Here is a 21,983-nt window from a genome sequence, read left to right on the forward strand (position 1 = left end):
CTGTAAGTTACTCTGAATTCTTCCTAATAGGTGCATTTAAAAGTGAAAGGGAAATGAGGCATGATTACATAATTCCCTAATTATGCTTTTAATCTAGCCTACTAAGTTCATGAAGACCTTTATAATCCTTTAGTCAGCACAAATAATATTAAAAAACCCCTTTAAAGAATAATGACAGTCTTTCACAAGTAACTCAGAGATCATTTCAAACTTTCCTAAAAAAGAAAATAAAACTGCAATGTAGGTGACTACATTTTATTGAAGAATTATTTTTGACTTCTATTTGCCTAAAATTTTCACAGGAAAATTTTGGGCACACACTTCATTAGCAGTGTAATTCACCATCATACTTCAAGTTCTTGTAATTCTGCAATTATTTATCAGTTACAGTACTGTACATGCACAGACATTGAAAGATTAACAAATAAACTTTAACAGAATTCTTCAAAAGGGAGAAACTCTTTCTCATACTATTTTCCCGCATTTTCCAGTAAAATGAGAAGCTTACAAAATACTCAAGAGGCAATATGGTTAAATAGTAGTATTTATCAGAATTCCAGCATTAAAGCAGATTACTTCCTGCTAAGTAACTTAGAAGTTAGATAAATAAAAACCAACCAACCAAAAGTCACAGAACCCAGAGAGTTCAGACACCCAACCTAGTCAGGAACAGGCATGCTTATGTTCTGATTTTTGTCCTGGTACTGGACTGTGTCCTGAGCTTTGGCCTTTATCTTAGGTGATGGTATACCTCAGCAGACCATTCATGTGGAGAATAACCAAATGCTGTGAACATTTAAATAACATTTAAATGACTCCTGTTTTCCTTCCCTCTGCTCTTCCTTCCCAAAGACCCTTTATTATATATGACTAATGTAATGATGAAGCTAATACTTTTCCCAAATAAATGGTAAAACTTAAGTAGCTCCAATGAGCTTCGCTGAGCATCAAATGATCTATGTGTGAGATGACACATTATCTCCTTGTACTAACAAAGCCAGAAGGCTATTTGCTGAGCTTTAAACAGTCATTACTAAACATCTGATAACAGAAATTAAACATAATTAATTTCATAATTATTCATTTCTACAAAAAATTAATCTTTGGGTTAACTTTTACTAAAAAATAAGTCTTTATCATATCTCTAGCTTTGCCTTGTGTACTGAAAAATTATAGAAAATGACAGAAAAAAGAGGAAATAAATTCTTCCTTCCCATTCTATTTTTCTGTTATTATGAAATCGTATTTTTTGATGCACTTTTCAAAAAGCTTGACAGAATGACAGGTCCAAAACTGAACAATCTTTTAGCTTCATATTCTTAGATGCCTGTTCCTTTTTTTTTTTTTTTTTGAGATTCTCTTGAAATGAAGATGATAGTTCTAGCAAAGAACAAGAAATGGATAGCAGAAATATTGCAGTATGACACACTGAAAGTGTGAATCATACCTGGAAAGAAACTGCATAAAATTATGCACTTTTCAAGCCTTTAAAAATATGGAAACTCCTATACTTCTTTCAGTTTTGTTTTGTTTTTCTCATGTATCTTTTCTAATTTTCTATTTACAAATCAAGTTCAGTCATGGCGGGACACATGTAGGTTCTCTGACCAGATGTCTTGTTTTTACTGGAAACAAAATTTGACAAGTAGTAACAAAATTAAATTGCTAAAGAAAAGGATTTGTGAAATAGAAAACAATAAATTGCCTGGATAATTTTCTATTCATCCACAAATTTTCTATGAAATACACAGCAATCTGCTGTGGTTTATGTTATTGCTTAAATTACCTTTGGTATCAAAATAACAGGCAGAACCTCAGTGTGACATCAACTGTAAGAAGACTTCTAATCATTGTCTTACCCCTATTACAAGAAAATTAGTATAAAAATAAAATAAGAAACATGATTCATATACACTTGAATACATAAGTTACAGTTTCAAACTGAGTTACAAGGAAGAAATCCTGAGCTTACAAGTCTTAGTATGCAAAGGGATCAGCAATTATGTGAATATGATGTGCACACTATATACTTTTTGTCAATAAAACTTTGGTTAAGTCCTCCCATCAATGCCTTTGAAAGAATCTATCCTGTTTTAAAGGAAGAAGAAGGTCTTTAATGAATTAATGATCAGCTAAAAGATTAGAATTGAGAAGAATTGAAAAAAAAATGGTCGTTTTTCATACTGCAGGGATCTCCACAGAAACATCCCTGAAGAATCTGTGTGCTGGGTTTGTTGTTAATTATTTACCCAAGAAAAATGAGTATATGAAATATTTTATTTAAATTATTAATGATAATCACATCTAACCTGATCATAGAGGCATAAGAAAGATCTCATGCTTCTAAATGACTGAGCAATACATTTGAATAACAAAAGTACATTAAATTCAGTGTTGGTAACTGCAGAATCAAGGAGACTGGGTAAGAATCACCACATATGGGAAACAATAGGCTCTAAATTGGCTAAAAATTGGTTATTACCATTTAGGAGATAACTCTGGATTCACTGTGGATAATTTTATTTTCTTAATAAATATAGTAGACCATTTGATATTCTTTCCATGTATGAATATCTGCTAGTAGCCACTTATTAAGTCAGATTTTGGAATCTTTGATCTGGCAGTGAGTTTTTGTCTTTAACGTCTCAAAAAGGTGGTATGACAGCAATTTAATTTTAATCCTCTTTATTTTAGCATTGTCTTAATAAAGACCATTCTTATATTTTAAAATACAGGCACAGGTGCATTAGGAGAGATTGCGTGTCTTTATTCTATGGGAATGGAAAATTCATCTGTGTGTGGCTATATGTAATCTAGAGTGTATAATGTATCCTCACAATCATATTATTTAAAAGAAATATTTCTTATATCATCTCTTGAATCAGATACCATACATTTAAGATGATGTGGCACACACACCTTGGTAAGCATCTTATCCCTGTCCATTATTGGTAATGTCTCTAAAGTCCACACTTCGCAGATTTCAAATGAAGAATTTTTGTATCACTTCTTTAATTTTTATCAATTTTATATCATTTTATTGAATCAAACCTTTTCAAATTCCCCATGGAACTTTGTATGTAATGAAATTTGAAACAAAACCTGACAAAATAAAAACTAGTACATAGAAGCTCCACAAGGTTCCAGAAACTTGGGAAACTTTTGCCTCCACAGAAAATGCACAGTAGAGACTTTATGAATACCCTTAAATAAGAAGACTGTCTGATTTACTTCTGGTTGAAAATGGGTAGGTTAGTTCCTGCAGAGGCTACACTCATTCCTCTGCACGGCACAGTACATACTGCAGCCATTACATGGACTTAATAGGAAAGACTGACTTGAGTCATTTGTCATGACCAGCAATTTTATTTCGTTTGCAGTTTACAAAGTAGTATTTTCACAGCACTATGACAGCAATACAGCTCAATGCTGTGGAAAGAGAAGAAAAAAAAAGGAGAAAAAAGGGTGAGAAAAAAAGAAGAAAGATAATTTGAGAAGCTGTTTCCTTTACTCTGAATAAGACTTCTTCATATTAATGCTTGTCACAACTTGTGTAGTCAGTGATAAGGTGACCCATATTTGACAGTGCTGTAAACTACAGAGCAACTGGGGCATGGAAAGGAAGCAAAGAAATGACAGCTCAAAACAAAATGTCCCTCGTACCAGTCCTTGAAGCTATTTCTGAGTTGAGGACAGGAAACACAAAAAACATTGGACAGCCATCAATCATACTAGCTAGCCAATAATTTATTAATATATTTCCACCAAATATAGCTTTAAGCAACCTACTTGTAGCTGGAAGAACTTGGAATAAATGGACTACTCCATCCAGCCGTGATCAAATCCTCTTGATCTCAGACATGATTCTTTAAACGGATTTTCTTAAATTTTGTTGTTGTCATTCATTACTTTGGTTTCTAATTTTAGAGGAACCAATGAAGCCAAGAAAAATGGTAGTCAGTCAGAACTGAAAACTTAATTGTTACTATTTAATTCCCACAATAAAATGGGACTTGCAGACTCCAATCTGAAACACACACCCATCATTTCCCCTGTATTTGTTTAAAATAATTTCTGTATTTTTTTTGCCAATGTTTATTTCAACATGCACTTTTCCTTGAGTGATGATATTTTTAATGGACATCAGAAACATGCATACTAAAAACACAAAGGTTTGCAAACATTTCATATGCTTCCCTGCTTGGTATTACTTAAGTAACCTTTTCCAAAGGTTATAACTAAACTTTTCTTGGAATTTTTTCTCAAAAATATGAAAATTGACACTGAAGCTAGTCCTCACAACATTAAATATTCACAATTACTTCAGTGCTTTTTTCTTTGTGCTAAAGAACCCCTTTCAAAACATTCTTATTCAGCATCTTCTGCTACCTATTAAAATTTTATATCAGAGTTAAAGTTTTATAAGGCTTAAGGTTATGAAATATTAAGACAAGAGTTGAGCTTGTGATAATTTCTGTTTAAAAGACAGCAAGTGTATCCACCAGAAAGTAAAAAAATACAGATTTTATTGCATTGCTGCTTCACAGATATGCTTTTCTGATACTCCTTACTCCTTTCTCATGCTGTATTTATTTTTGGTCAATGCATAACAGTAAAAAAAAAAAAAAAATTAAAAAAAAGGAAAAAAAAAAGAAAAAATAGCATTGAGATCCAATAAAACAATTTTTTACAAACTTTCTTTCAAAATTTTCAATTAGTTTGTCTTGGCCAACCTCAAAATTTGATCAGGAACTACTGGTCACCACGCATCAAAAGCATTTTAGTCGATACCAGTCGCAGAAATGTCAATAACTTAGGGGCTCTGTAAGGTTGGGCCTCAACCTGAATACATTCTGTTTGAATTCAGAAATGTTCATCCAGTATCTCTCAACAGCATCTCTGTATGGAATTCTTATATGCAGCTCTTAAGCACATTTAAAAATAATTCAAATAGACGGTTCAGAAAGTGGTTCAGTACTGTTAAAAAGTTTTCTTACTTCTCTACAGAGGAAAAATATGTGCCTTGGACTGAAAATAACACTTTCAATTGCAACAGTAACTTCTGAAATTTTCATTTTGCATTTGTTTTTCTAATTTGTAGAATTTTCATTATAAAGTAGTTCATATAATTTTCCTTAGCAGTACTATGCAATTATTTTTTTCTATCAGTTTTAAAAGCTTCTGAGTTACATTTTTTCCCAATATCTTCTTTTATAGAGTATTAGATGTAATTTGAAGTAACTCCATCTATATATGAAAGAGAGCAGCTAAAACATCTTCTTTATTTCTACCTTTAAAGGAATACTTATTCTCTTTTAATTCATTCTTTTTATCATTTTAGGTTAAGATTATAAGGCTTGGGCTGCCTTCCAAAAAATTTAAGCTCATTAAGAAGAGCAAAATTCAGATTCTGCCTTGCCCCAGTCTATTCTTCATTATTCTATTCATGGACAATCTTTATGGAAACACAGAATGGGTAGTACAGAAATCAAAGCACTTTTTAAGCATGATCCAATACTACTGTAGACATCTGATATATGTCAGCTGCACCAAGGCTTAAAGTATGTATTTTTCCCCATTTACTCCAGAATATAGAAAGATATATCAAAATGGGTAATCTAAATGTAAATGGCTAAAATGCATTGAGATACTCTACCTCAATAATGATCTCACTCAAGAACTGTGATCCTGATTCTCTCTCATCACACAGAGAGAGAGGACTCATCTTGTGCAGTACATGCACATCTTTTTTCAGACAAGCTATATTCAAATACTGAGTACGTTACGTTGACTAGATGAATACTGAACTACGTTTCTTTCTTTTAGATGAGCAAAATTAAATTGAAGAAACTAATGTATCAGGCTGAAAAAGGTTAATCAAAGCTTACTGCCTGCAGTTTTAGCAAAGAAAATTTGGGAAAGTGGTTAAACTTTTTGACCATAGGACCATTTTGACCATTTGGTTTACCAATTTGGTAATCAAAAACACAAAAATAATAATAAGAAAAGTTATGGAAGTCAGAGGAGGTTTACTAAAAATCTAGCTCCTCTGGTTTGTATGCCATTTCTCCTAAATTTTCCAATTATAAAACCTAAATAATGTTTTAATCTCAGAAATTAGTTTCTAATACAACGTAGAGATTTAAAATGAAATGCTATTTGAAAAGGTCATAAAGCAGGGAAAATACACAGCACGTGACAAAAGGTTTAGCAGAATAATAATATTGAGCTTTTTTGCCCTATTATGATTTTAACAAAAATATTATTTCCTTTCTATAAGATTGCTATGGCTCATTTCCTTTTGACACTACAGCTCAGTAATGGAAAATAAGACTGAAATATTATGCTGATAGTAAATTATAAACTTTAATATAAGACTAATTTAGCATATTTCTTCAAAGGGCATGGAATACTGTGAAGCTCATCCATCTAAAACTTATTACTGTTATTGAAATCTTATAGCAAGTCTATATAAACATAAGGGATTCTAAAACCCAAAAGATTACTTGAGAGCGATAATTATTCACAGGGAAAAACTTATGTACTCAGAAAAACTGCACAATTTAAAAACATTAATGTGGTGGCCAAATTTCCCAAAATAGGATCTGTGATCTGAGATATAATAATAAAATATATTTTCCTTCTTCTTCTTCCATTAAATTTGAAACAACCTCTTAGACCATTTGATGGGATTTTAAAATAAATAATTTTCCATAATTTTAACAATGCAATCAGAACCCTGATGATTTCATGAACCAGAATGAAAAAATTAAAAAAATACAAAGTCCTTATCAGCCCAATCCAACATATAATTTGAATAATTTAGTACTAGTTCTTGTCATACTCTTTAGGATTTTTAACTACTTAATTATGATCTGTGAAAAAAGATTTTTTTGTTAATGAGACTGGGATTTTTTTTCATATGCTATATAGGAAGTTTCAATAATTCTAGCAATCTTAATTACTAATTTTAATCAATAAATGGCAGCAGTGGAACAACTCCTTCCCACTATTTTTTATAAAACAGTATTTTATCATAAAAATATTTTCATGGAAAATTCATGTTCATTCCTGCTTTGTGTACAGAAAAGAAAGATCAGATCTTTTTTGACTGACCATTCCATTTGAAGTGAATTTAATTAAAATAGAATGATCACATTGTACACACAAGGATTATTTAATCCTACTTTCAACACATTTTGGTTCCATTAATTTTAAAACAAGCCTAAAGAAATTTGCAACATAGACTAATTTAATGTAATCATTTGCCAGGTGAACTCATCAGACATTCTTATATGAATTAGCAGGAGATAAAGGAAATTAGGGATTGGAAGACAAAGGTTATGGCAAAAATATACATAACCGTACAAGATTTTCTGAAATACTGCACAGCATAGACAAGGCATGCAACATATTTACATGAATAGTCATTAGGAATACAGGGTTTTGATAGATAATTTATCCTTAAATTTTATCAGCTTTACATTGAGTTTTGATATTCTTTAAATTTTCTACTGTACATGACATAAAGTTTGGGTTTGTTTGGTGCATTTTTAGACACTTTTAGACAAAGCTCTGCTCCCGAAGAGAAAAATCTTTACAAAATGGAAAGGGAGTAATTACAACTGCTGCTTGGACAATATGTCTACCTGTATTTTCTCCAGGAAACAAAAAAAAAAATTTGAAAACAAACAAACAAACAAACAAAAAAATACAAATCAGCAAGAAAGTGAGACCTATCTACTTGTTATTTCAACATGCTCAAACATACAGAGGTAAAAGTTTCATTACAGTCTTTCAGCCCTGACAGCAAAGTTTGCAACAGATAGTCAAAACATGACATTTGCAAAGAGAGGCAGCAATACTTCCAGAAATTAGCATTTTTCTGGTTTGTCTTACTATATATAGATATCTAATATCTATATTATGTATACCACAGAAACATAAACTGTACATATGTTGAAATATGTAGATTCATCACCGTTTAACATAAATTTAAAAAAAAAGACATTGACATTTTTCTACTCAATATAGGCCATAATCACACTCTCTTGAAAACTTTATGCAGACAATTCATACACTAGAGAGAGAATCTATCATCTGCTTGTAGCAGAATGCACAAACCATCTGTTGGATTGGGTTGTTTTTTTTAACTTCTGTTTTCATATGTTAACATAAAAAGTCAAGCTAAGTAAAGATCCTGAAGTATATTGAGCTTTTCCCACAGTACAATAACCATGGGTGGCTCTGTTTAGACTACACAAAAAGGCAAGGGAGAAAAATAAGGCCCTGAAGAGATGTTATTTGACTTCACCTTGCAAAATAACACAAGCCTAGACACATCTCTTTGTAAAAAACACTTAAATTGTATGGGGGAAAAAAAGAGAAATGGGCGTGTGCCAAATTTCATTTGAGATTAATTACTCATACTTTTATTTTTTTTTTACATTTTTGTATATTTTCTTTCTTTCACTGATGTTTCCAACATGTTCTTGTTTCATGCACAAAGGAATTAATTTCAAGAGCAGACCAAAGATTTAAGAAATATCTGTGTAATTTCTTAATCACCAAAATTTGGAAAGAAACCTTCCAATGAATTTCTCGTTCTGAAATAAGCCTCTTATATTACAGTTCATAAGATAACTCACATTCCTTCCTTTCCTAATTACTCACTGCCTCTTTTTTGCTTATTTCCAGTCATCACTACAAAGGAAACAGGGCTCCTCTGACAGAAATCTCCTTGATTAGACAACCATGTTTCATTCTATGCATTACACTCTTAATGATGTGTACACTTCTACTATAAGAGGATTAAGAGTCGTACATATAAAAAGATCTTATTTCAACTCTGTTTTAGTAACATTTGAAGCCTGTCATGAAAACCTGAAGAGAAATCAACTGGTCAGCTTTCATGGTGGTGAGAGGTGGCACAAGCAATTACTTAGTGCTGTTAGGAAACCACACAAAATTGCTGTTAAGTTTTTATTTTGTATCTAATTCATTATCTGGAAGCAATAAACTTCATTACATTTTCCACAATATTTTTAAGACACTATAATGAGAAATTGTATGTGTAGAAGAAGAGATTACAGGTGACCTCACCCCTGATAAGTGATTAGTTGTACTTATTACCAAAGAAGAGGCACAGCCTTGCCATTAATGGGTTGCAGCTGTGACTAATAAAGATAAGTGTGATAAAATGGGTGGGTGGGCTAGTTAGGGGCATCCTTGAGGAAGAGAACATCGAGGTAGAGGAGCTCAGGGAAGGGGGAACGATCCAGAGAGGCACAAAGAACGAAACAAGGAAGAGAGTTGCTGCAGTAAAAGATCTGCTGTGAGGTCAGTCTGGGTCTGATGGAGTCAGAGCTGCTGTTGGAGCCTGCAGTCACAGCTGAGCTGGGTGCAAGCTGTGTTCAGAGTCTGCAAACCAACACTTGCAGTCACAGTCCAGCAGGAAATAGCCACAGCCAGAGCCTGCAGTCAGACCCTGCAGTAAGGGCTTGCTGTAATCAGAGTCTGGATGGTAAAGATGGAAAGGAGAATAAACTGGGACCCTTTTCATGTTGCTGAATGAGAGTCTGTGTCTTGACTCATCTCTGCCCCTAACAAGATGTCCACTGCAACAAGAAATATGACACAGAGTGGGATAATTTGGGGGGAATAACAATGAAGCTTGTGCACAAAAAGGAACACACTAAATTTCATGTAATTGAAGAATTGCAGTTTGGTGAACTAAATACACAAGTTTTCATTATGCATTTAAACCTCTTTTTTATGAGTACTGTAGATAAGTTTATTTTACCATAACATTTACTTGATGGAGATTTAGGATCTTGTCTATAAGGACTCAGCCTCAAAATAGCTGGCTTCAGTTTATAAATTTCCCCATGCAATTAAATTATTTTTGCTTCAGTGTTTTGTCTTAAACCAAAAGAAATCCCAGAAAACAAATAAACAAAGCAACCCCCCATAAATAATAGTACTGGCATTCACTTTTAATTAGTGGTGCTTCTTTAAACACTAAGCTTTTTAAGGTACAAGTCTGTGTGTTATGCTAAGTGTCTGAATGAGGGGACTGATTTTGGTTATGCACAGTCATGAGATTTGGCACACTACAGTACTCCAGTGGAAGAGCAAATCAGATTAAGTATGAAACTCAGAGAGGATATACTTAAATTCTAAAAGATACATTCAATGACTGTTGTAAAAAATTGATAAAAAACTTTCAGTCCTCATACAAAAGGTTAGATTTTTTTTTTTTTTTAATCTTTGTCAGCATCTGCAGGCAACCTTTTCATAGAAAGATACTTACTGACAGTTTGAGAAATTATTGAATGTGCTTCTTTCTTCAAGGCAAAAAGACTGTCATGTCTAAACATGTCATGATTGACAGAATTTTGTCTAGCTTATTATGATCTTATAATCCCAGATATTAGAGTCCACACCACTACCCAGAAATCTGTTTCATATTTAAAAAACACAGCAACATTTCTTTCCTGTGATAATCTTTTCTGAGTACAACATATTTCCTAAAGTGCTAGTAACTTTTTTTACCTGGTATTTCTTCAAACAACTCATGCATTTCTTAATTGTTCTAGACAATACAGTAGAACTGAGACTCTACCCAAACAGATCAGAGAACAAGAATTATTTTTTTTTGCAAGCTGTGTGTCTGCTCATCTACTCTTATGATTAAATTTTACTGGCACTATGGAATACTTGATTCATATTTTACTTGCTTTATATTAAGCATAACACTTCTGCAGAATGCTATCTAGGCATTTGATCCTACTTCACATCTCTGCTGAATATTGTTGTAACAGAATAGCAAGTTGCACTATTCCATATTCATTTTTTCAGAGGTCTATTACTTTTTTCAAGACTATTGTGCATTTTCATTCTCTCCTATAAACATATGGGTGAATCATTTAACACTTTTCACTTTTGTTTTTAAGAAGCATATGCTTCACTTCATTATTTAGTCCTTATTGACTAAATGAAAGTACAAGGTGCAAAAGAAACATGAAGAATTCCTACTCATACAACTACTGTTCCTAATTTTAAGGCATGTCAAGCCTTTCCTCTTCAATCCCTTTTATAGCAGGTTTCATAAATTCCATTTGCATCTCTGATGAACAGTGCACAGAAGCACTCACTTTCATCTGAATTTCTGTCCTCTCAAAGACTATTACTTTTCAAAAAGTCATTAATCTTCTAAATTAAAACACCACAGTCAAGATGCACAAAAATTTAATTCAGGAGGATTAATTATCATCAAATATGTTGGCGAAGGTATTGTTGATTAACAAACAATTATTAATTGAAGCTTTTGATATTAAAAAAACAACTTCTGAGATGTGACAGTAGTTTGAAGTCCTTGTGTCTATCAATAAAAGACTAAAAATAATTTTAAAAACTGTTCCACTAACTGAAAATATTGAGTAGTCTATTCTATACAACTTACTTTTTCCCTTTCTTTCTCTTTTCTCCTTCCTTATATTTTATCTCTCATTTTCTTTGGAGTTGCTCTTACTGTTGCTACTTTGAAGGGGAATTTTTGTTTGGAATTTCAGATAATTGATTTAAGAAGTGGTTATCTTTATGGATAAGTTAATAGTAAAAATTATGATAAAGCAACTGACAGAAAAGAACTCAATAAATAAATAGAGCCACAAGACACTACACATAGAAGGCTTGCATTTAGCATAATGATTAGCATTATAAAACTCTATAATATAAATAATTTTATAAATTTAATCTTTTGGGCATTTGTAAACTATTATCATTTGACTGTGTGAATAAAAATATAGCACTGCATGAGGAAATCAGTAGTGGATGGAGGTACACTAATATTACACATTCCAATTTATAAGTAGAGAAATAACAAGGAATATGAGAAAAAAGCAGTGAACCAGATTGGCCTGAAGGCTTGGACTGGTGATGCACTTTACTAGAACATGAAAAGAAGTGTCTCTGCAGACAATCAGAAGTCCATCTAAGAACTGCAAGTTGAGTATCTGAAGTGCCATCTATTCCTGCAAATACAGATGAAGTGTTTTTTATCATGTTTTCTCCTTACTTGCTGAAGATAAAACAACTTCTGTGCTCTGGAAGAACCTATTCCTATTCCCAGCTAGAATATAAAATAATCTAGGAAACTAAAGTTTCAATAAAATCACAAAGCACAACAGAATTTGGCATAATTCATCCTATTACATAAGTCAACACTCTATTTTAGGTATGAATAACTCACACATTGAAGAATCTCTAGAAAGAGTTAAGAGGCCAAATAGGATTGAGCCCCAGGACTATATTTGGCAAAGATGCTGCCTGTGATAATACCCATTCAGATTCAAGGAATTTTTGTGATTTTTTAATTTGATTTGGTTTTGGTTTTCTTCATGAGTTTTGCACAGAGCAAAGCTACCTAGCAGCAAAAAGATACCAAGGTCAAAACAATGCTGCTTTTTCCATATGGTTAGAGTGGGAGGAAGGATGAAAACAGATGACAGGAAAAAACAAATGCCACAAAAGGTTGAATATTTTAATGTTAATGAAACATAGTCAAACAGAAAACTTGACTGATACAGTTAAAAAAAAGAATGAACTGCAAATGACGTGTTCCATGACTTGTACCCAGCTACTTATTAAAGAATAAGAAAATTATTTCCTTATTCAGAAAACCAATCATGTGTGATAAAGATTGTTGGTTTAGATTCAATAAATGATTTTTAAGTTTTGAGAAAGACAATGCATTTTGAGATAATGGCAAACACTAAAATATAAAACTTCTTATTTTCAATTTTACATAATCTTACATGTTTTATTTCTGACATTACATTTTAATATAATAAGTTGAAGTCCAAACTTTGGTACACACACCACATTGAACCAAGTCTTAATTCTCTGTGTATTTTTGTTGGCTCATTTCTGAGAATTAAATACTCATCATTTATTTCCCATTTTAGCTCATTACTTAAAGGCAATATTTTTTTCATGAATCAAGTAGAACAGATGAAATTCCACATAATGTAGTGAAAATGGAAACCAAGAGATAAGACCTGCTGAGTAAATGAAAGAATGGATTTGGGATCCTAATTGGTAGGAAAGGTTATGTGACAGCCAAAATTCAGCAGGGAGATATGCAGTAAAGGAATGAGGAGTGAAGAAATAGGAGATATGATTAAAAATGTCATTTGGAAAATCAGGCTACTCATGGCAATCACCTCTATGCCTTGAATATTTATAATTATATATATATATATATATATATTATATATGCAGTAACACTGGCCCAAACTAACAATAATCTTCAGAAGAGCCAGTACAAATATTCAAGACTTCAGCTGGAAATAGAAGATATTAAAAGAACAATGTGACGTAAACTTGAAGCATGTATGGAAACTTCCAGCTAAATTTTAACATGAATTTTGGAGAAACTTACTTTTATTTTGCAGAAAAATGTTTTCACTTAAAAGACTGTTTTAAAGTGTAAATGATGATAATGTTTTAACCTGATATTACAAGTAACATTTTTAAAAAATTTTGAAATAAAATATTTAGAATACTAATGGAAAAACATCTAAAAAAAATTAAAACTTTTTCTAAAACTCTCCAAAAAGTAGTAATTTTGATCTATGTTCATCTTAAATTATTGGTAAGTTATGACTTTTTGTAATAAAAACCAGAGATTTTAGATACTGCTGAAACTAAGTTTTTGGTAAGGTTAAGGTTAGAGGATTTGGGGATTTTTTTCTCAGAATTACTAGGGAAGATTACACAGTTACTTGTCTTTCTGAGGAAGTTGCAGGAGTTTTCAACTTTTTACAGGATAAATTTCTTTTCTGAAACTTTTAATAACATCTAGTTCTTTCCCTAGTGTAAATAATTTAGGCCATCACCAGGAGATTTGTATGCTAGGAAATTCTGCCAAAACATCATAGCATAGCATTTGAGGAACAGTTTTCACCTAAAAAATGCAAGCCTGAGATAGAAAAACAAAGAGAAAATGCTTAAACTGCTTCCAACAGGAAAAAATGTGTCACAAGGATAAGAAGTAGCTGCTAGAAGGCAATGATCATGTGCTAAGATTATGTTTATCTGTATGTATCTGCAGCATTCTTATGAATTTAACAGATTCCAACAATTTGCTCTAATTTTTTTCCATCTACAATATTTAAGTAAACTTCACTGCTCACAAAACTATTATAAAGGAATCAACTCTAATTTATTCATTAAAAACTATAAAAATTATATGCATATATTTACTTTAAACGTATGTAAATCTTGTAATGTTTATATTAAGAGAGAAATTGCAGGTGATACATATTTATTTGTGCATTTATAGACTTAGACAGGTTCCAACTATTATTATTCCAGATATGGTTTTATCGAGGAAAAAATATTATATTGAAGCCAACAGTGTTTCTGCAGACTTATCTATATTCACCATCAATTGGATTTTCAAGATGGCTATTCTCTGTTCTAGCTTTTACTTTGACTATGAAAAGGTTGAAAGGCATTTCATGTTACATTTAACATTCTTTGATGTTACCCTTAAGAAGTCCATAGTTTTAGAGGCATTTAATTGATTCAGTCACTCACTGCACAACTGATATTTTCAGTGCCAAATCTTTTCTAAACGTTGATTTTTTAAAAAATATTCCTGCAAAACAGTGCAAGTTAGTCGAGAGGAAAAAAGAATGGCTGGTTTTGTTAATGTTGAAAGTACATTGGTAACAACAACCAAAACACTGGTCAAGTCCTTTGCTTCCTAGTGCGTTTAATGGGCTCATGTTTCCAAGCAGCATTCATAATTTTATTGAGATGGGTGATATGCTTTTTACTAACACTGTGAAAATATAATAGATTCAATTAATTCTATCCTTTTATTCTGTCTTTTTAGAACAGTTTGAATTTGCCATGTAGACTTCAAATTATGTTCTTTTTATCAAATTTAATTGAACATTAAACATTTAAATTGAATATTTGAACCTGAACTAGCCACTTTAGACTACTGTTACATTCAATGATGAGAAACAGGGAAATCTGAAAGATAATTCACCATATTCAAAAACGTGCATCTAAGATAAAGATGAGATGAGAGAAGATAAATCCCCATCACGGACTGAATGAGTTACTCAAACTAAAGTGTCTTGCTGACCCATTAAACACAGCAAATGCTACCATCAACTTGGCAGCTGGTGATGAAACAAACCAGAGAACAAAGTAAAATGGGGAGCTGAGGTAAAAATAGAGGAATGGTAATTCTATTAGGATTTTATTAAAAATTACAAAGGAGATAAGGGAATGATTAAATTATCCAAAGACTATGAAATAGTTAGGGAGAAACAAAAGAATGAGAGGTCCAAGAAGCTGTTAAGCAACTTCAGAAAATTTGACCTTAATTTTGGAAGTATATAGGACAAGATACAGGCAAGGCTGGACAGAAAGCAACCCAGTAAATAAACCTATGAGGCAGATGGTAAGAGAAGTTGGTAAAACCAAGTAATGGAACCTAGGATTTGAAGAAGGCATTTGGGAATCCTTTGAGACCATGGAAGGAAGGGAAAAAAGAGAGAATAAGGTCCAGGAGAACACATATTCAATTTAAAAAAAAAAAAAAAAAAAAAAGAGGATGTAACAAAAGACAGTAAGTTTGGAAGCACCAAGAAGAAAGTTACATGAATCTTTGTCACTAGAATCACAAACGCAGTGGAAGACTCTAAAGACTTGTCATATCTTCAGCTATTGAATTCTTCAGTCTTCCTGCAGAGAAAGTCCACAATCACCATTGTAATTACTCACATAAACATTAACAACTTTCTTTTGATGTCAGTTATTCTATCAGTTCAAGTGGCAATGGGATACACACTGAATCCACAAGTACTGGACAAAAGAAATGACAGCACATGTGTATTCTTCTGCTTCTTTTGTTAAAAATCAAACGAAAACAAACAGCCAAGCTTTAGAAAACTTGTTCTACAAGTACCAAAGGCAGTTTTTAAAGTTAGGTAATTCTAGACCTAGATTCTCCTTGTAACTTATGTAATTCCATACACACATGTATATAGTCTTCAGCTATGTGATCTTGCACTATTTTTATTACCTGATTCTTCTGCATCCCAGGCACAAAGTATAGATCTTCTGAGAATGAATAAGAGGAGAGAGGTCTGTGGCCTCTGTTGTGTAGGAACACTAACTCTTTTGTTGTGAAAGTTAAAAGTACAAATACAAAAGCATACAAGTTATATAACCATTTTTAGAAGTTTCACAATCAAGTAGAAAAACTGGCTCATGACAAAAACAAATGGATTATTCTCTTCTGATTCTATAACCTAGAAATGCAGAATTGTGTGATCTATATTTCATCCCAAGCATTAAATTAACTTCCTAACAAAGCAGTCTATACAAGATAGTATAAAAACACATGCAGCTACTAATTTGACTTCTTTAGTATCTAATTTTAGGATCTGGTTATCACAGCAAAAGCTATGGTTCAAATGTGGGTAGCACCTCAGAAAGGACACAGTCATGATCAGTTGTGAAAATACTTGAAGTTGTGAGAGCCCATAGGGCAGACTAAGTCACAGGAAGCTATCTTGATTCTTCTTGTAAGTTCAGGTACCAGGATGAAAGCTGTAAACAGGAAACTCCATTTACTTAGAAACCAGAGACCAGAATCTTGTCATGAGACAAAATACACTTACAACAGTACATGAAGTAGCCAAGTAGCAAATCTTTATGACAATCCTATCTGCATTTTCTAAATGGTCAAAGTATTTTCTCATTAAATTAGAAAGCTTCATTAAGAATGTTGCTCATCCTGACAGGTTTCAAATTCGTTACTTTCTACAGCAGTGTGCCAACCACAAGGTCGTAGGTTGCTAGGAGAAAAGGAAGACTTGGAAGTGGGAGAGACTAATGGGCAAAAGCATCAAAATGCAGCATTTGTGAGCTCAGAACAGAAAAATACAAAATAATACTTATACAAAAGCTTTCATCATACAGTTAACCATGCAGATTTTTATGTTCCTGATTCCACACTGAGCATAATGATTTAATTTAAATAGTTTTGACCATAGAGACTTGCAAACTCAGAATTTCTCAGTTAATGTTCATTCTCTCACTTATTAACCCCTTAGATTCCCATTAATACGGAATTTTTTACTTCCCATTGACAAAGTCAACAGAAACACAGTAAAATGCCTTCTCATTACTATTCTAGTGACTCAACATTTGAGCATGAAACTCTGTTGTATGAGGAAGGCACAGTACTCAGCCCTTTTGCTTCTTGCTTTACAGGGCACTATTAGACAGTATCTAATGGTGGGAGGATTTGCCATCTTCCTTCAGAAGCTGTATTTTCAAATTCTTGTATGTTTCATGAAAGACTTCTGCATTGTCAGTGCTTGCTATACACGGGTTAGGCATATCTGGCATTTTCTTCTTGGAACTGTCTCTTAAACAAAATGTTAATTGAATCCTGTGTTCTCTGCTCCTCTTGCACACAACCAGAGGAGTCTGGAACTGTTTTGCAGATGGGCTCATCATTTATGGGTGCAACTGAGAACACAGAAAGTAGTGGGAGAAGAGTGCTGTATGTGCTGAAACCAATCAATTTAACGTTTTTGGGGTTTTTTTTCTTCTCTCTCTCTTTCTGGTTTACCCCTCCACCGTAAAATCAGGCTGCAGTAAAAATAAACCTGTTACTAGTTTGTGAGGCACGTACATAGTGGTGAACAGTGCCAAGGGCTCATGAGGAATTATATTTTCATAGAATCTGTACAGTGTAAGGCAAGCAAAACATGCTGCCACCCACTCAGGAAGGACAGATTAAAATACTAACTCTGCCTATTAAGTGAATCCCATTCATGTTGGAGGTCAATTAACATGTCACCTGAAAAGAGCCATCGTGATCATGTCACATCTCCATTATAAACTTTGAGGCTCTGATGGATGTATCAAAAATCACTGCACTGGTATTTTCCAGGCATTTTGTGGCTGATTTGTAAATCTCAATCATAAATTCATATTACAGATTTTTTTTCCTAACAGTTTTATCTTAGGAAATGAAGATTAAAAAAAAAAAAAAATCTTTAAATATCCACTGCATCTATTGACAATTTTGTCATGCCAGCTGTAAACTAATTTGATATGCATGTTTCCAAGCAATTTCAAGCAATCAGACAGTGTTCTAACATGGTCTAGTTGTCAACCATAGAACATTTTTTTTAAAGATACAATATGGAAAATAGAACAATTAGGTAAGTACTTTATAACACGCCCTATCTAACCCTTCAGTCTTCTAAATGCAAGTAGGACTGTGCATATAACCTTACTTATGCATAGATGTACTGTACAATTGACATGACAGGATGTTCTTCAGAAACATGCAAAAAACCCAAATTAATAAAGTAGAATGTATTTATTATTACAGAAACATAATCCCTCATTAAAAAAATTCCACAATATCTAACAGATTATTAAAATTAAAACCAAGAATTCAGGATCTTAAAGCTTAGTGTTTAGCTTAGATGTAGAAACAGTAATTAAAACTCTATTGATAAACAAACCCAGCTGAGCAGAAAAAGGTACAAAATACCAGTACAAAATTCATGTACCAAGCTGAGGAGACCAACTGGGAAAAAAAAAAAAGAAACCAACAAAAACCTCAAACAAGAATCCAACCAAAAAACTCTTTTGGAGATACAAGGATACCACGCAGAAACTAAAAAAACAAACCAAAAAGTAACTTTCACTTGTACATATACATCAATAGCAGAAAAAAAAAAAAATTATAAAAAGCCTTATGTCTACAGAATGAGTGAAACATAACTTTACAGGGCATTAGAAGATTGTCAGATTATCAGGACTTTCAAGCACAGAACTGCTATTTTTGAAGCACTTGACCAACTTTTAACATAACATACTAAGTTTGTAAATGAAAGGTTCTTTGATGAGAAACAGAATGTCAAGCCTTAGACTCTAAAACTACCTTAAACATTTTCATACCTCAGAAGATGGCATTTTCATTACTAATTAAACCGTATCTCCTGGTGCAGTTTTTAAATCTGAACAAATTTGAGCATATTTTGTTAACAGGACTAAGATACTGATGACTAGATGTGTCGTTTCAGTAGCAATAAATGAAGAACATGGAATTAATGGATTATGAAAATCAAGAGCAGTAAGAGCAGTAATCAGATATGTAAAGTTACAGAGTACATACATTCTATCAAGTCGACTCCTACGTACAAATCACATGGCGCCATTAAAATTCAGTTTCTGTTAGTCTGAAGATCTCTACAGAATCTCAGATCAGTGACACACCTAAATGAAAAGTCTATAGAATGAGACTATATTTGTAATAGTCTTTAACCTCTCCCATTCCCTCTTCAAAAACCTTGAAGATATAATTTCAGGATTGGTGTTTTACATGTCTTTGTAGTGGATCTGATAACAGTTTGAATTGAATCCTAGGATAAGCAACTTTTTGTGGCTCAGAACAACTTCCAACGCTCATAAAAACTTCAATATTGCTTTTGCTTTAAATATATACCCTAAGTCACATAGTAGCTATTCCACGTGTTTAAATTATGTACCCCCTATGAAATCAACTATGCTAACTGACAAAACAATAAGAAATTCAAGGAGAGAATATACACTTTAGGGCTCTCTGAGAAGGTGTAACATACTCAAAATTACACACACATATGTTTATCTACAGCTGTACTAATTCAAACATACAGTCTGTCCCTTCATGTAATAAAATATTTAATACTAAAGGTTTTATTTTCAATATGAAAAAAAAAATTTCTTTCATTTCTTTTCATGCTTAGAAACAGAACAGTACATTCCTCTCCAAAGGAAAAAAATACAAGGGAAATGAAAATGAAGTAATCTTAGCCATGGGGAGGCAGGGGCAAGCAGAGTTAAAGCAATGAATCATTTTACCCTTAGGACTATCTGTATCAGAGTTTTTTTCTGAAAGCTCTCTGTTAGCTCCATTTCCTTCTTCAAACGATTTTAATTTCTATTTGAGCTGGGGGCAAAGAGGACAGGGAATGGGAAGGAAAAGCAACTCAACATTAACGCACTTGTATGAAACACAAGAATCTGGACATGTCTTTCTTGTTCTTACATCCTCTCGGGTGTCACTCGGTTGATGACTCGTAAAACTCTTGTAAGTCTAATTTCTCTCTGAGGTAGGCTGTCACACCGAGTTTCAGGAAAGCGGATGTTTTTACTTTCGAGCTTTCACCTGTCTTCCCACTACCCAGCACAACACCACCTCCCGCTAGTTTTAATAAACTTCTGAGAAAGTTGGATAGCGGCGGTCCCCAGCGCGGAGCGCCGGCTTTGAGGAGCGCCTGTCCTCGGGCAGGAGCAGCCCAGGAGCGGGGCGGAGTGGGGACAGGGACAGGTCAGGGACAGGAACAGGTCAGGGACAGGGACAGGGACAGGGACAGGGACAGGTCAGGGACAGGGACAGGGTCAGGGACAGGGACAGAACAGGGACAGGGCAGAGGGAACCGCAGGCCAGGAGCAGAGGCAAGGTCAGGGGCAGGCCAAGGGCAGCATCCCTTGACCATTTCGCTGGCCGGTTTCCCGGGACCCTCGGCAGCCCTTCAGCCGCCCTTCCCTCCGCCTCCAAACGCTGCCAGTTCAAACGGAGCAATCGTCCCGAGCCCAGACCCTCATCCTGCCGCAGCACCGCCAGCACACGGGCGCGGCTGTGCCCCCGCCCCGCAGAGCCCCGCAGAGCCCCGCACAGCCCCACAGAGCCCCGCACAGCCCCGCACAGCCCCGCACAGCCCCGCACAGCCCCGCACAGCCCCACAGAGCCCCACAGAGCCCCGCACAGCCCCGCACAGCTCCGCACAGCCCCGCAGAGCCCCACAGAGCCCCGCACAGCCCCACAGAGCCCCGCACAGCCCCGCACAGCCCCACAGAGCCCCACAGAGCCCCGCACAGCCCCGCACAGCCCCGCACAGCTCCGCACAGCCCCGCACAGCCCCACAGAGCCCCGCACAGCCCCGCACAGCCCCGCACAGCTCCGCACAGCCCCGCACAGCCCCGCACAGCTCCGCACAGCCCCGCACAGCCCCACAGAGCCCCGCAAAGCCCCACACAGCCCCACAGAGCTCCGCACAGCCCCGCACAGCCCCGCACAGCCCCACAGAGCCCCACAGAGCCCCGCACAGCCCCGCACAGCCCCGCGCACCGAGCCGAGCGCCCTCCGCGCTCCCCTACCTGCGCCCGCCTCCGTCACCTGTTGCCCGGCCGCCTCCATCGGCGCAGCCCCCCGGCGCCTCCGCCCGCTCCGGCGGCGCCAGGGGCTTCTCGGGCTCGCGGGCCACCTCCATCCCGCCGGGCACCGCCTCCTCCTCCTCCTCCAGGGACTCCACGTAGAAGACGGTGCGGGGCGGCGGCGGTCCCGGGCCGTGCCCCGAGGCCGGCCGGCCGCCGGCGGGCAGCAGCGTCCCGTTGGGCGGGCTGGCCGTGGTGGCCGCCGAGGAGGAGGCGGAGGAGGCGGATTTCTTCCAGAAGACGCCGTTGCCTCTCTCCTGGCTCTTGAGCAGGCGGCTCTGGCTCGGTCCCCAGTGCTCGAAGCTGCTGTCGGGCGGCAGGCAGCCTCCCCCCGCCGGGCCGCCCGCCGGCGAGGGGTGGCTGAACAGTTTCCAGCGGAGGCGCAGGATGTGCTTCACGTCGAAGTCTTTCCTGCCGGAGCCGGACATGGTGCCGCGGCGGGCGGGGGACGGGCGCGGGCTGAGGCGGGACTCGCGGCGGCCAGCAGGGCCAGCAGGGCCGGGCAGGGCCAGCAGGGCCGGGCGGAGGCAGCGCGGGGCGGCGGCGGCTCCTCCGGGCAGCGCTGGGCTGGTAGGGCGAGGGGTGGCAGCCGGGCGGGCGGAGAGAGATGCGCGCACACCAGTGCGGAGAGCGAGAGAGAGGATGGATGGAGCGATGCACAGAGCCAAGAG

The 21,983-nt window shown here is 36.0% G+C and overlaps 1 protein-coding gene across 1 annotated transcript in view; it reads right to left on the reverse strand.

Moving 5' to 3' along the window:
* Nucleotides 1-21,740, reverse strand: part of KLHL1 (kelch like family member 1) — a 166,824-nt gene extending 145,084 nt beyond the window's left edge. Inside the window, exon 1 of the mRNA XM_056491802.1 lies at nucleotides 21,256-21,740. Coding sequence (XP_056347777.1) covers nucleotides 21,256-21,740 — 485 coding nt within the window. The remainder of the gene's footprint in view (nucleotides 1-21,255) is intronic.
* Nucleotides 21,741-21,983: the final 243 nt, after the last annotated feature.

The sequence above is a fragment of the Oenanthe melanoleuca genome, chromosome 1 (genome assembly GCF_029582105.1).
Source record: "Oenanthe melanoleuca isolate GR-GAL-2019-014 chromosome 1, OMel1.0, whole genome shotgun sequence".
Taxonomy (NCBI): domain Eukaryota; kingdom Metazoa; phylum Chordata; class Aves; order Passeriformes; family Muscicapidae; genus Oenanthe; species Oenanthe melanoleuca.